The 12,559-nt window shown below is 33.7% G+C and overlaps 1 protein-coding gene across 1 annotated transcript; it reads right to left on the bottom strand.

Annotated features, from left to right (window-relative positions):
- Positions 1–703: 703 nt before the first annotated feature.
- Positions 704–2,393, bottom strand: LOC139843886 (two-component response regulator ORR3-like). The gene is made up of 5 exons (XM_071834064.1): positions 2,078–2,393; positions 1,887–1,972; positions 1,493–1,570; positions 1,179–1,249; positions 704–1,071 (listed from the first exon to the last, which is right to left on the bottom strand). Exons 1-5 carry the CDS (start codon positions 2,187–2,189, stop codon positions 843–845), a joined length of 576 nt encoding a protein of 191 aa, XP_071690165.1. The 5' UTR covers positions 2,190–2,393; the 3' UTR covers positions 704–842.
- Between the last annotated feature and the right edge of the window lie 10,166 nt (positions 2,394–12,559).

Below are 12,559 nucleotides of genomic sequence, written 5' to 3'. Positions count from 1 at the left end.
TGACTTTCAAGTATTGGTTTTCTTGTAGCCCATCTCGAGAGTGGTGTTTTGAGTTTTTCGGTGATGATTTTTGTGTTTACAGATGGTTTATTAGCAGGACATGCGGTACAGGTATCGACAAACTATTGGTAACGGATCGACAAACTATTGGTAACGGATTATGTTGAATCTAGTATGTTTAGTATATTTCATCTTTGGTATCATTGTTTGAATGATGGGCACATGCTTCTCAGTACTAATTTGTATGGAATTAGCACTACCCGGCGATCAAATTTTTGATGGGAATCATCAATTTCATAATGTTTAAATAAAGATTGGGAGGTGTTGGTTGTCAAAGTTGGGAGATCTTTGAGTGGTTTGAGTTGTCTGAAGTGGGCATCTGAACCCACACGAGTGTGGGTTCTCAAGTGAGTTGTTTAATTAAAATGCTTTGTGCAAGAAATCTCGTATAATGGTATTTGGACAGCGGATGTTGTAAACATATGACTTGTCAAAAGTCACAGCTAAACACATGAATATTTACAAGAAAAGGGACATTTTGCATCTTTAAGTGACAACTCAAAGGGGGATACACAAAGGGTTGTGGTCTTGTGGATACTTTCTCTTAAGGTTCAGACATTTGTTCCTAATAGTCACTATATGAACAAAAAGTCATCTGATCAAACAAATAATTGGTAATCATAAAAACCCTTAACAAACGAAATTTCTTTCATGATGAATATCATATTATAAAAATCCCAAATGTTCAAAGATAACATCCAATCCAATCATTGATTACAGCTTCATTAGAAAGATTTCTGATTTTCAACGGGACAACTTCAATTCTTAACAACTTACGGTGGCTACGTTAGCAACATTGATCCTCCAAAACCCTCTGTTTTTTCTTCTTCTTCATTCTTGCAACATGCTTCCACATCATCCTCGTACCTTGCTCTAGATTTGTCGTTTGAAACACATTCTTCCTCATCTGCCGACTTCCTTTTGTTCTTTGACAGATACGGTTTTAACTTGTCAACATCTGACATTCTCACTGGTTTCAGGATAAACTCCTCTGCCCCTTCTTCTAAGCACCTGATACATAAAAAATAAAAACTTAGTTTATTAACTTGTAATCTCAACATTGAATTGTCATGGCTCATTTTCAATAAGTGTAAGTCTTAAAATGAATCTTGACTCGCCTATTTATCCTTGCAGGAATATTGTCAGAGGACATGATCACAACTGGTATGTCTTTCAGTGATGTTGATTCCTGAAACCATCACAACATTTAAAAGTTAGTCCATATTTATGAGACCGAGCGAACGCTAGTTCAACCATGATCTGAATGTCATTGGGTTCAACTGTTCAAGTGAACCCTAAAAAATGTGCCATGGTGCACCTAATCTCACAAAGTCTGTAGATTAAAAAAAGGACTAAACATGACAAGATTTTTGAAAACATGGATGAAACAATGTTTTAACAAAACTTGAAGGTAAACAAGATCAAATATTACCTTGATCTTTCTCAGCAGCTCATAACCAGTCATACCAGGCATACAATAATCAGTGATGATCAAGTTCACCTCAACTTCCTGGATTCATTCAAGAACAATCAAATCCAGTATAAGGATCAACATGCCTAATTTGCACAACCAAATTAAAATTAAATAAAATAAAATTTCTAGTTTGACTTTTGGTAGTCAAACTTAATCTCATGAAACTTAATCTATTGCATCATCAAATTCTCCCAATGCAAATTGATAAATCTTGTAATTCTTTAAGATATAAGATTATTATCATATGTTCTAATACTCATATGATTACTAAAGTCAAACATTGACTTGTCACTGGTTGAAGGTAGGAATTAAACTTTAACAAAAACAAATACTACAAAACAAGAATTCATACTGGGTTTGGAGAAAAAGATGAAATTTTTTCAATATCTTGCAGACCCAAAAACTCCAAAGCCTTACTTCCAGAATCAACAGCAGTAACTACATTAATCAACAAAAAAAAAAAAACTTTTAACAAAACCCATTTCATTTCACATCATAAATTAATTACTGAATCAAAAAATAATAAATCAATAGGATTTGTACCATGATAAGAAAAAGTCTTTAGCAATCTTTCAATCAGTTTCCTGTCAAGATTACTGTCATCAACTGCAAGAACATGAAGAGGATGAGGGGCTGTTTCTGCAATAACACCCATTTTGGATTTGAAATCAAAACTGTTTTTTGAGAATGAAAAATGAAAAATTTGTGATTTTTAAGAGTGCCCATTTGATTTGATTTTTAGCGGTGGAATTCAAGATTTTGACAGTTAGGAAAATAAGATTCGACGAGATATGATTTTCCGAATCATTAAGGATCTTTTTAGTTGATTATTTATTTAGAACAAGCAAAGAAGTTTCAATATTGTAAAAAAGTACTCGTATTTGATTTGATACGATTAAGTCAATCCGTAAAAAAGAAGATAAGTATCACAAAAAGATATTTTGGATTTGTGGATTGTGAATATATTTTCTCCATCATTAGTACGGAGTACTATTTATTTAAATTATTATATATATATTATAATAAAGAAAAAGTTTAAAATGTATATATTGAAAAAGTTTTTAAAAAAAAAAACACACATGACCAAATGTTGTTTTGTAAAAGCAAAATGCGAACATGTTAAGAAGGGGAATTATATTAAGCAAAAACGACATACAGTAAAATTTAACATGTTAGTATTATCATATAATATAACTAGTACTGTAGTACATAAGGTTTTACAGCGCATTAATGTGAACTTACAGCGCATTAATGCGACGATTAACACTACACAAAATTTCATATTTCTGATTAATATATTTTACGTCATACTAAACTTAACAAAATTAAAAAAAAAAAAAAAAAAAGGTTGGTTTAACCTACTAAAATTCACATAATTTAATTTTTTATAATTAAACAAATTAAAATAAAGGAACAAAAAAGATTGTATAAAAATAGTAGTAAAAAATATTACAGAATGATTTATTGACGGTCCTCTGAGCTGTCGTAAAATTTTTGTAAAATAAAATAAAGAATAATTTTAAAATAAAAGTCAATAATAATGCATTTAGTCTTTAAGTTGTCTTTAAAGAAAATTTTAAAATATCATGTAATTATAAAAGTTAAAAATTTAAAAGTATAGATCAACTCAAATCACTTAAAAAAGATAAAAACAAGAAAATATCTTACTATTAAAATGAAACCCAGAGTTAATTATGGAGTACATTAAATTATATCGTGTGCTGCAAGATTATTGATATGCATATTTTCTTATATACTTAAAAAAGATGGAGTAATCAAGATTGGAATATGTACGTGCTCATAGAACGTTTGCAAAAATATACACTAAACCACTTATGAGAAATAAACGTAACATTCAAAAATCTTCAAAAATGATAATCTACGATATTGCCACAGCTCTACTACGAAACGGATACAGTATTTCATTTAACACTCAATTTTACGTACAAAACAGCAAACAGCCCTTCTATATTCTTTATATATAAATATAATAAAGGGAATTATTGGCGAGATTATTAATAACTAATATTAATTTTAATATTAACATCAATTATAATAAAAAATAATAAATATGATTTAAATTTAATGAATATATATATATATATATATATATATATATATATATATATATATATATATATATATATATATATATATATATATATATATATATATATATATATGGGCAGGATCAATGGGGAAGTAACCAATCGGGGGAAGCAAAAAAAAAAAATTTCGTTTTTTTTGAAATTTTTTTTTTCCGGCATCAAGATCACACGAAAATATGAACATTTAGAAGAGACACTTCGTGATGAATGTTATTATTTAGGCGGGAAAACGATCGACAAAAATAACATTCAAGATAATATTGTTCGTGAAAAATATGAAGGTTTTTTTTTCATGTTTTGTGAAGTAAAATTTAGCCCGATTTAGAGTTTAGGGTTTAGGGTTTGGTGTTTTGGGTTTATTCCATAAACCCAAAACACCAAACCCTAAACCCTAAACCCTAAACTCTAAACCGTTCGTGTTAAAAACTCAATCTAAATCCTAAATCTAAACTCTAAATCTAAACCCTAAACCGTAAATTTCTAAACCCTATAAACCCTAATATCTAAACCCTAATATCTAAACCCCAATAGCTAAAACCTCAAAATACGCTCGAAAAACACGATAATTGTTATATATTGCTTCTTCGAGCGTTTTTCCGCCAAAATAAAAACATTTATCACAAAGTGTCTCTACTAAATGTTCATATTTTCATCTCATCTATAATGTTCGCGAACAAAGTTTTTTCAAAAAACGAAGAAAAAAAAAAGTTTTTGCTTCCCCCCGCTTCCCCCCGAATGGTTACTTCCCTCTTGATCCTACCACTATATATATATATATATATATATATATATATATATATATATATATATATATATATATATATATATATATATATATATATATATATATAGTGGTAGGATCAAGAGGGAAGTAACCATTCGGGGGGAAGCAAAAACTTTTTTTTTTCGTTTTCTGAAAAAACTTTGTTCACGAACATTATAGATGGGATGAAAATATGAACATTTAGTAGAGACACTTTGTGATAAATGCTTTTATTTTGGCGGGAAAACGCTCGAAGAAGTAATATATAACAATTATCGTGTTTTTCCAGCGTATGTTGAGATTTTAGCTATTGGGGTTTAGATATTAGGGTTTAGATATTAGGGTTTATAGGGTTTATATAACGACCCGTCAAAATTGCTATTGACGCGGCACGTTAATCATTGATTCCACAGTGAAGTTTTGACCTCTATATGATACGTTTTGATAAAATATTGCATTCATTAAAATAAGTGACTTTCTAAACATAGAAAGTTATAAACATGTGGGCGAGTGCTTAGGTATAAGCAAAAGCCCGAAATACATAAGTCTTTAATTTACAGGTTGACATCACAGTCCAATTATTTATTACACAACGCAGTTTTATTTTGAATGCAATAAACTTTGTACAAAGCATGAGAGACTCCATGCAGGCAACAAGCACATCACAGCGGAAGCATTCTAAGGACCTGAGAATAAAACATGCTAAAAAGTCAACACGAATGTTGGTGAGTTATAGGTTTAATTGCTCGAGTCATAAACATATATAAAGATAGACCACAAGATTTCATCAAAAGTTTATCAATAGATTCTACGTAACAGAGCACCCTGGTAACTAAACTTAACGCTATAGTGATAATTACCCCATTCGTTTTAATACACGCAAACCAACGTGTCTTAAACTCAAATAACATACGTCCGTTAAAAGGCTAGCGCTCTAGCTCGGACGGGGATGTCAAGCCCTATGGATCCATATACAATTATTCGCGCCCACCAGTCCATATCCTATGTAAAAACCCTCACTTTTCGACTTCTAAATTACTGAATTAACCCTAGGGTTATATGTCTGACTATATGTATTAAGGGTTGTTATATATAATTAAATATTGACCGAATAGTAATTTTTAGTCAACAATGTACGCTTAAATAAATAATATATTATTAATTTATATAATTTGAAATAATTTAACTAAGTATATAAACTTTGTATCACTTTTATTATTTAGTTAATGTATTATATATTTAACTATATAATAAATCCAATTATATATAAATGTAATAATATTTACAAACTTACTAAAGCTAGAGTTTAATAATTAAAATCATAATTATTATTAAAAATACAAAATACCGAATTATTTATTATTTTTATGCAAAATTTGTATTTATTAATTAAATAAAAAAAATAAAATAAAAATAAAATAAAATATTATTGACAAATATTCTTGGAAAAACATTAAATAAATTTATTTATTTACATAAATAATCCTTAAAATAAATAAAAAATAAATAAATAAATAAATAAATAAATAAATAAATTACCTTTTAATTAAAAATTTTAATAGAAAAACTACTTTTATTATTTTATTTTGTGCATTATCCCATGACCTAACATTTAATACTTTTTAATTTTAAAATTCCATTAAGAATTAAATATTTTTTTTTAATTATTTTATTCTTTTTACCTAATTTTTTCAAGTATAAATACCCCTCATTTCTCATTCAAACTCACACCAAAATTTCTCTCATTCTCTCTTTGAAGAATTACTACTAGTAAGTATTCTTTTCTTACTTTTTATTTTTTTTACTTTTTACTTTTTACTTTTTACTTTTTACTTTTTACTTCGGTTATTATTTTTACCGAAATATGTAAATAATGTTATAAATTATATGCAATTAAAAATAAAATAAATAACATGTATACATTATTACTATTACTAGCACCTATAACCTACTACTTATATTGTAACATAAAAACATTTTGGGATATGTATTAGAGATGTATAGATCTTCGAACTTTCTTGACGAATGGTTTCTATGAGATTCTAGGCAGAGGGTTTGGATTTCTGATTTAAAGGGTCCTATGGCTCAAGCCCCTAGATCTAAATTAGCCATTCGAAGGGAAAGGGGTGATTGGAAGCTTATCTAATACGGCAAGTATCCTAAAATGGAAAACACTGATAAAAGTAGAAACTCTCTAGTCATAGGAACTTAGGAAAATAAGAAACTTTCTAAAAATGGAAACTTTATAAAAATAGTAACTTACTAGGAATAGAAACTTAGTAAAACAAACTATACTTAAACACATACTTAAACTTAAACATGGGCAAAACACTTAACTACTCTTAAATGTCAATAGGTTGACTTTCCTGCTCACTCGTTCAACTCTTTATTCCGAGGAATAACTCTCTCTCTACTTACTAAGGTGAATTCATAGCCCCTCTTTAATTGCTAGCAAACTTACTTACTTTTACTTGGGGTGAGACACATGCTGTTTTTACTTTTACACTTTAGACACAAGTACCAAACTGTTAAACTATGCTATACCCGGCTATGTCCGACTAAGTCCCTACAGTGATATTTTTAATTGCTGCGGCATGCTTAATTATTGAGGGTAGGCCTATCGGGAGTAACGTCCCCGATACATTTGACCAAGTCATTGTATTACTTAATAATGAAATTAAACCGACAAGGACAGACACAACTTGTCATGGGGCAAACTTGAACGTTTAGTCTAAATATCACGCATTGGCATAACTTTTTGATCCTGCGGGAGATCAACTTTACAAACTAAATCTTGTGATCTAAAACAACGACAAACTTTTTGTTAAACCTATGAACTTCACTCAACCTTTTTTGGTTGACACTTTAGCATGTTTTGTCTCAGGTGCTGTTTGATTCAAGCTCTTATACTTACTGCTTATGTGATGCTACTTGGACATAGGATCAAGAGATATCGCATTTATTACTTCTGCATGTGAACATTTACGATATTGTTATTCCTGTCATTGTAACGATATTTCATTTTTCGCTGCGTACTCATTAAAGTTAAATTCATCATTTAGTATTGTTCTCGTTTATTATAATATGTTGGTATGTTTTGATATTAGTGACGTTCCTTCCAGACCCTATTGGGAGGACGTTACAGATTGGTATCAGAGCATAACCAGGCTGTTATAGAGAACCAGGATTGCATTTTTATGTGTGCCTTACTTGTTAGCTAGGGTGCCTTAGCAATCTAGGAAACTATAACCTTTCCTGCCTTAGATTTAAAGCACTTAGGATTGCCCCATAATCTTAACGATTATGCTTTAATAAACTTGACTTAAAGATTCTAATCAAAATATCCTTCCTAATGTTAGGATGTCTAATTATCATCAAACGACCAAAATGAATCTTTTCAAGCCAACCGAAAAAGATATTGAAAGGTCTTCCACAGAAAGACCAGTCCAAAGTCCACCTTATGGCTTTGGTGGTCCTCCCTCACCAAATTATAGCTCAAATACTACTCTAAAGTTACATGGGTCTCCTGAATACTATCCAACCCCGAGGAATAAAGACAAGAGGAAATGTTTTGAAGAAACTGGGCCGTCAAACAAAAGATCCCGATCTCCTTTCTACGATGAAGTTGATGCCAAGTACGAGCTCATGAATCTGCGAAAAACTACTGATGACCTAATTCACCATATTGCAAGGATCGATTTTCAAATGAAGGAAAAAGACTTAGCGATCAAGAAGCTCATGGAGGAAAATGCTGAACTAAAGAAAGAGATAAAGTTGGTGAAGTATGAAGGTGATAGAAATACTCGATGGGGGAAGCAATCTCTCTCTTGCCTAAGAGAAGATGTTGACCTTAGATTGAAGATAGAGAAAAACCGCGTGAATAATCAACTTTCTATAAGGGACCACAAGTACCATGTAATCAACAATGAAGTTTCTAACTTTTATAATAATCTCGAGTTCCTGCATGAGAAACAAAAGGCGAGGAACGAGAAAGTTGATGAGTTTATGAAGAAGGTGGAGGATGAGAGGAAGAAATATGAAGATTACTTGAATCTTAATATTTCCTAGATTATTTTTCCAATTCCTTGTCTATGTAAAGGCTATGCCTTAAACTATTTCTATTTCCGAATTGTGTAATAAAGGCTTATTTAATGCCTCGTTCTAATAATATAAAGTGTTTTATTAATATCATGCGATATCAATACTTTATTTTATTCATACTTGTGATTGCTCAAACTTATAACTTGTTAAACTTATCAAACATATGTTCACTTTTATGTAGTGACATCATGGTTCGTTCAGCTGCACCTACCGTTAACAACGTTGTGTTAACTACTGAACAATTCCAACAGTTACTCGCTGCCGCCCAAGGCAACGCCCAAGCTAATCATGCTAATACTCAACCGAAACCTTGTTCCTACAAGGATTTTTCAAACTGTCATCCTCTTGCATTTAAGGGGACTGAAGAAGCTGTCGAACTAGTCCGTTGATTCGAGAAGATGGAATCTATTTTTCGTATTTGCAACTGTGGTGATAACGATCGAGTAAAGTATGCCACTAGCACATTGGGTGGCAATGCTCTAACTTGGTGGACTGCTCATGCCAAGTCCGTAGGAATTGATAATGCTAATGCAATTCCATGGGATGAACTCAAAAGCATGATGGTCAACAAATTCTGTCCTCGAAGTCAAGTTCAGAAACTTGAAGCTGAGTTCTGGGAACTCAAGGTCAAGGGTACTGACATTGAGAACTATACTAATCGTTATCTGGAGCTATCTACTCTATGTCCTGAAATGTTTCCTACTGAAGCTAGAAGAATTGAGCGGTATATTGAAGGTCTTCCCGAGGATGTTCAAGGGAATGTTATTGCTGCTGAGAAGGTTACTTTGGATGCTGTGATTCTCATGGCATAAAATCTCATGTTGGCCAAGAGAAGAAGGGCGTCGACCAATAAGCAAGTTGAAACCAAGGGTAATGATGGTAAGAGGAAGTTTGAGCCATCTCAAGGTTCGGCTCAGAATGATAATAAGAAGCCTGTGGATGGTACAAGGTCGAATTATAAGGGTACTTATCCTTTCTGTATTCGTTGTGAGAGGCATCACCCGGGGAAGTGTACTGCGGTTTGTGCGTTGTGTAAGAAAGTGGGACACGTTGCTAAGACGTGTAAGACTCCTCCGAAGGATAAGGCTATTGTTCCGGCCAAAGCTCCTCCTACATGCTATACTTGTGGAGAGAAGGGACACATTAGTCCGAATTGTCCTAAGAAGAAAGATAATCCCGCTACTAGAGCTAATGCTACTGCTGCGAAGGGTCGTGCGTTTGTTATTACTGCTGCTGAAGCCCGAGATGAAGATGAAGTTATCACGGGTACGTATCTTGTCAATAATTTCTATGCAACTATTTTATTCGATACTGGTGCCGACAGAAGTTACGTGTCTAGTGATTTTTGTACCCTATTTGCTGAAAAGCCTCAACCCTTAGAAACTAAAAGATTAGTAGAAGTAGCCAATGGAAAGGTCATGCAAGTCGATAAAATCTATAAAAACTGCAACTTAATCTTAGCCGATAAAGAATTTAAGATAGACCTTTTGCCGGTCAAACTCGGAAGTTTTGACGTCGTAGTTGGTATGGATTGGTTACGTCCATTACATGCTGCTATCATGTGTTACGATAAAACTGTTAATGTTCCATTGGGGAATGGAGATACTCTCATCATCCAAGGTGAAAAGAGTGGTTCCAATCTCAATATCATCTCCTATATCAAAACCCGCAAATACCTTATGAAAGGTTATCCAGCCATTCTAGCCCACGTTAAGCTGATCGAATCGGAAGAGAAGCGTATTGAAGATGTACCAGTGGTTAGAGACTATCCCGATGTATTTCCCGAAGATCTTCCTGGTCTTCCACCTCCTCGACAAGTTGAATTTCAAATTGATTTAGCTCCCGGTGCTGCTCCTATTGCTAAAGCACCATACCGTTTAGCACCTTCTGAAATGAAGGAACTTTCCAACCAGCCCCAAGAACTATTGGATAAAGGTTTCATTCGTCCAAGCTCGTCCCCATGGGGAGCTCCTATTCTATTTGTTAAAAAGAAGGATGGTACGTTAAGGATGTGCATTGATTACCGCGAACTTAACAAGCTTACTATCAAGAACCGTTATCCGTTACCACGTATTGATGATCTATTCGACCAACTTCAAGGGTCAAGTGTTTATTCAAAGATTGATTTGAGGTCCGGATATCACCAACTTAGAGTCAAGGAATCTGATATTCCTAAGACTGCTTTTCGCACTCGTTATGGGCACTATGAATTCTGTGTCATGCCATTTGATTTGACCAATGCTCCTGCCATTTTTATGGATCTCATGAACCGTGTCTGCAAACCTCATCTCGATAAATTCGTCATTGTTTTCATTGATGACATTTTGATCTACTCCAAGAGTGAGAAGGAACATGAGCAACATCTGCGCGTGATTCTTGAACTCTTACGAAAGGAACAACTCTACGCTAAGTTTTCTAAGTGCGAGTTTTAGCTCAAAACCGTGCAATTCCTCGGACACGTTGTTGATAGTAATGGAATACATGTCGATCCAGCTAAGATTACCGCTATCCATAACTGGGAGATACCAAAGACTGCGAAGCATATTCGTCAATTTTTGGGACTTGCCGGTTATTATCGGAGATTCATAAAGGATTTTTCCCTTCTTGCCAAACCTCTTACGAAGCTAACTCAAAAAGGGAAGAAGTTTGAGTGGTCTGAAGAACAGGAATCTGCTTTCAAGATTCTGAAAGAGAAGTTGACCACATCCCCGATTCTATCTTTACCTGAAGGTACTGACGATTTTGTTGTTTACTGCGATGCCTCAAAGCAAGGCTTTGGTTGTGTTTTAATGCAACGTGAAAAGGTTATTGCCTACGCATCTAGACAGTTAAAGAAACACGAGGAGAACTATACCACACACGACCTTGAGTTAGGTGCCGTGGTATTTGCATTAAAGATATGGAGACATTATCTATATGGTACCCAGTTTACGGTGTACACTGACCATAAAAGTCTTCGACACATCTTTGATCAAAAACAGCTGAATATGAGGCAAAGCCGATGGCTCAAGTTATTGAACGATTATGACTGTAAGATGGAATATCATCCTGGCAAGGCAAACGTAGTTGCTGATGCCCTTAGTCGAAAAGACGATGTTAAACGTGTTCGTGCCTTAAACCTGAAAATCAAATCAAATCTTATATCACGAATCTGTGAAGCTCAACTGGAAGCTATTAAACCAACACTCATCGAAGGTGAAGGACCTATCAGTTTCGAGAACCAACTCCAACTGAAAGCTAATGGTACACGGTACTTTGGCAACAGAATTTGGGTTCCTCGCTTCGGTAATCTCTGTGAACTAGTCTTAGATGAAGCGCATAAGACTAGGTATTCTATTCATCCGGGTTTCAGTAAGATGTACCACGATGTGAAGGAATTCTACTGGTGGCCTAATATGAAAGCCGACATTGCTACTTATGTTAGTAAGTGTCTCACTTGTTTGAAAGTCAAGGCTGAACATCAAAAGCCTTCTGGTCTGTTGACACAACCCGATATTCCGCAGTGGAAGTGGGAATGTATCGCTATGGACTATATTACTAAATTGCCCAAGACTTCTAGTGGCAATGATACGATATGGGTCATAGTAGATCATCTTACTAAATCTGCTCATTTCTTACCGATCAAGGAGACCGACAAGATGGAGAGATTGTCACAACTATATATCAAAGAAATTGTCTCTCGTCATGGTGTTCCTATATCAATAATATCCGATCGCGACAGTGGATTCACTTCCAGATTCTGGAAATCCTTACAATCTGCTCTTGGAACTCAACTCGACATGAGTACTACTTATCATCCGCAAACCGATGGTCAAAGTGAACGAACCATTCAAACATTGGAAGATATGCTTCGCGCTTGTGTTATCGACTTCGGCAAAGGCTGGGATAGACATTTGCCTTTGGTTGAATTCTCTTACAATAATAGTTACCACTCAAGTATTAAGGCTGCACCTTTTGAGGCCTTATACGGACGAAAATGTAGATCCCCACTGTGCTGGGATGAATTAGAGGACAGACAGTTAACTGGTCCTGAAATCATACACGAGACAACTG

Source organism: Rutidosis leptorrhynchoides, chromosome 4, assembly GCF_046630445.1.
Source record: "Rutidosis leptorrhynchoides isolate AG116_Rl617_1_P2 chromosome 4, CSIRO_AGI_Rlap_v1, whole genome shotgun sequence".
NCBI classification, from domain to species: Eukaryota; Viridiplantae; Streptophyta; class Magnoliopsida; order Asterales; family Asteraceae; genus Rutidosis; species Rutidosis leptorrhynchoides.
The sequence above is the reverse complement of the archived record's forward strand: the minus strand, read 5'-3'. Positions and strand labels throughout refer to the sequence as shown.

Coding starts and splice junctions, on each gene's coding strand:
- LOC139843886 (XM_071834064.1), bottom strand. CDS start 2,189: ATGGGTGTTATTGCAGAAACAGCCCCTCATCCTCTTCATGTTCTTGCA. Junction 1,973..2,077: donor AAAGACTTTTTCTTATCATG/GTACAAATCCTA, acceptor TGATTAATGTAG/TTACTGCTGTTGATTCTGGA. Junction 1,250..1,492: donor AGCTGCTGAGAAAGATCAAG/GTAATATTTGAT, acceptor TGATGGTTTCAG/GAATCAACATCACTGAAAGA.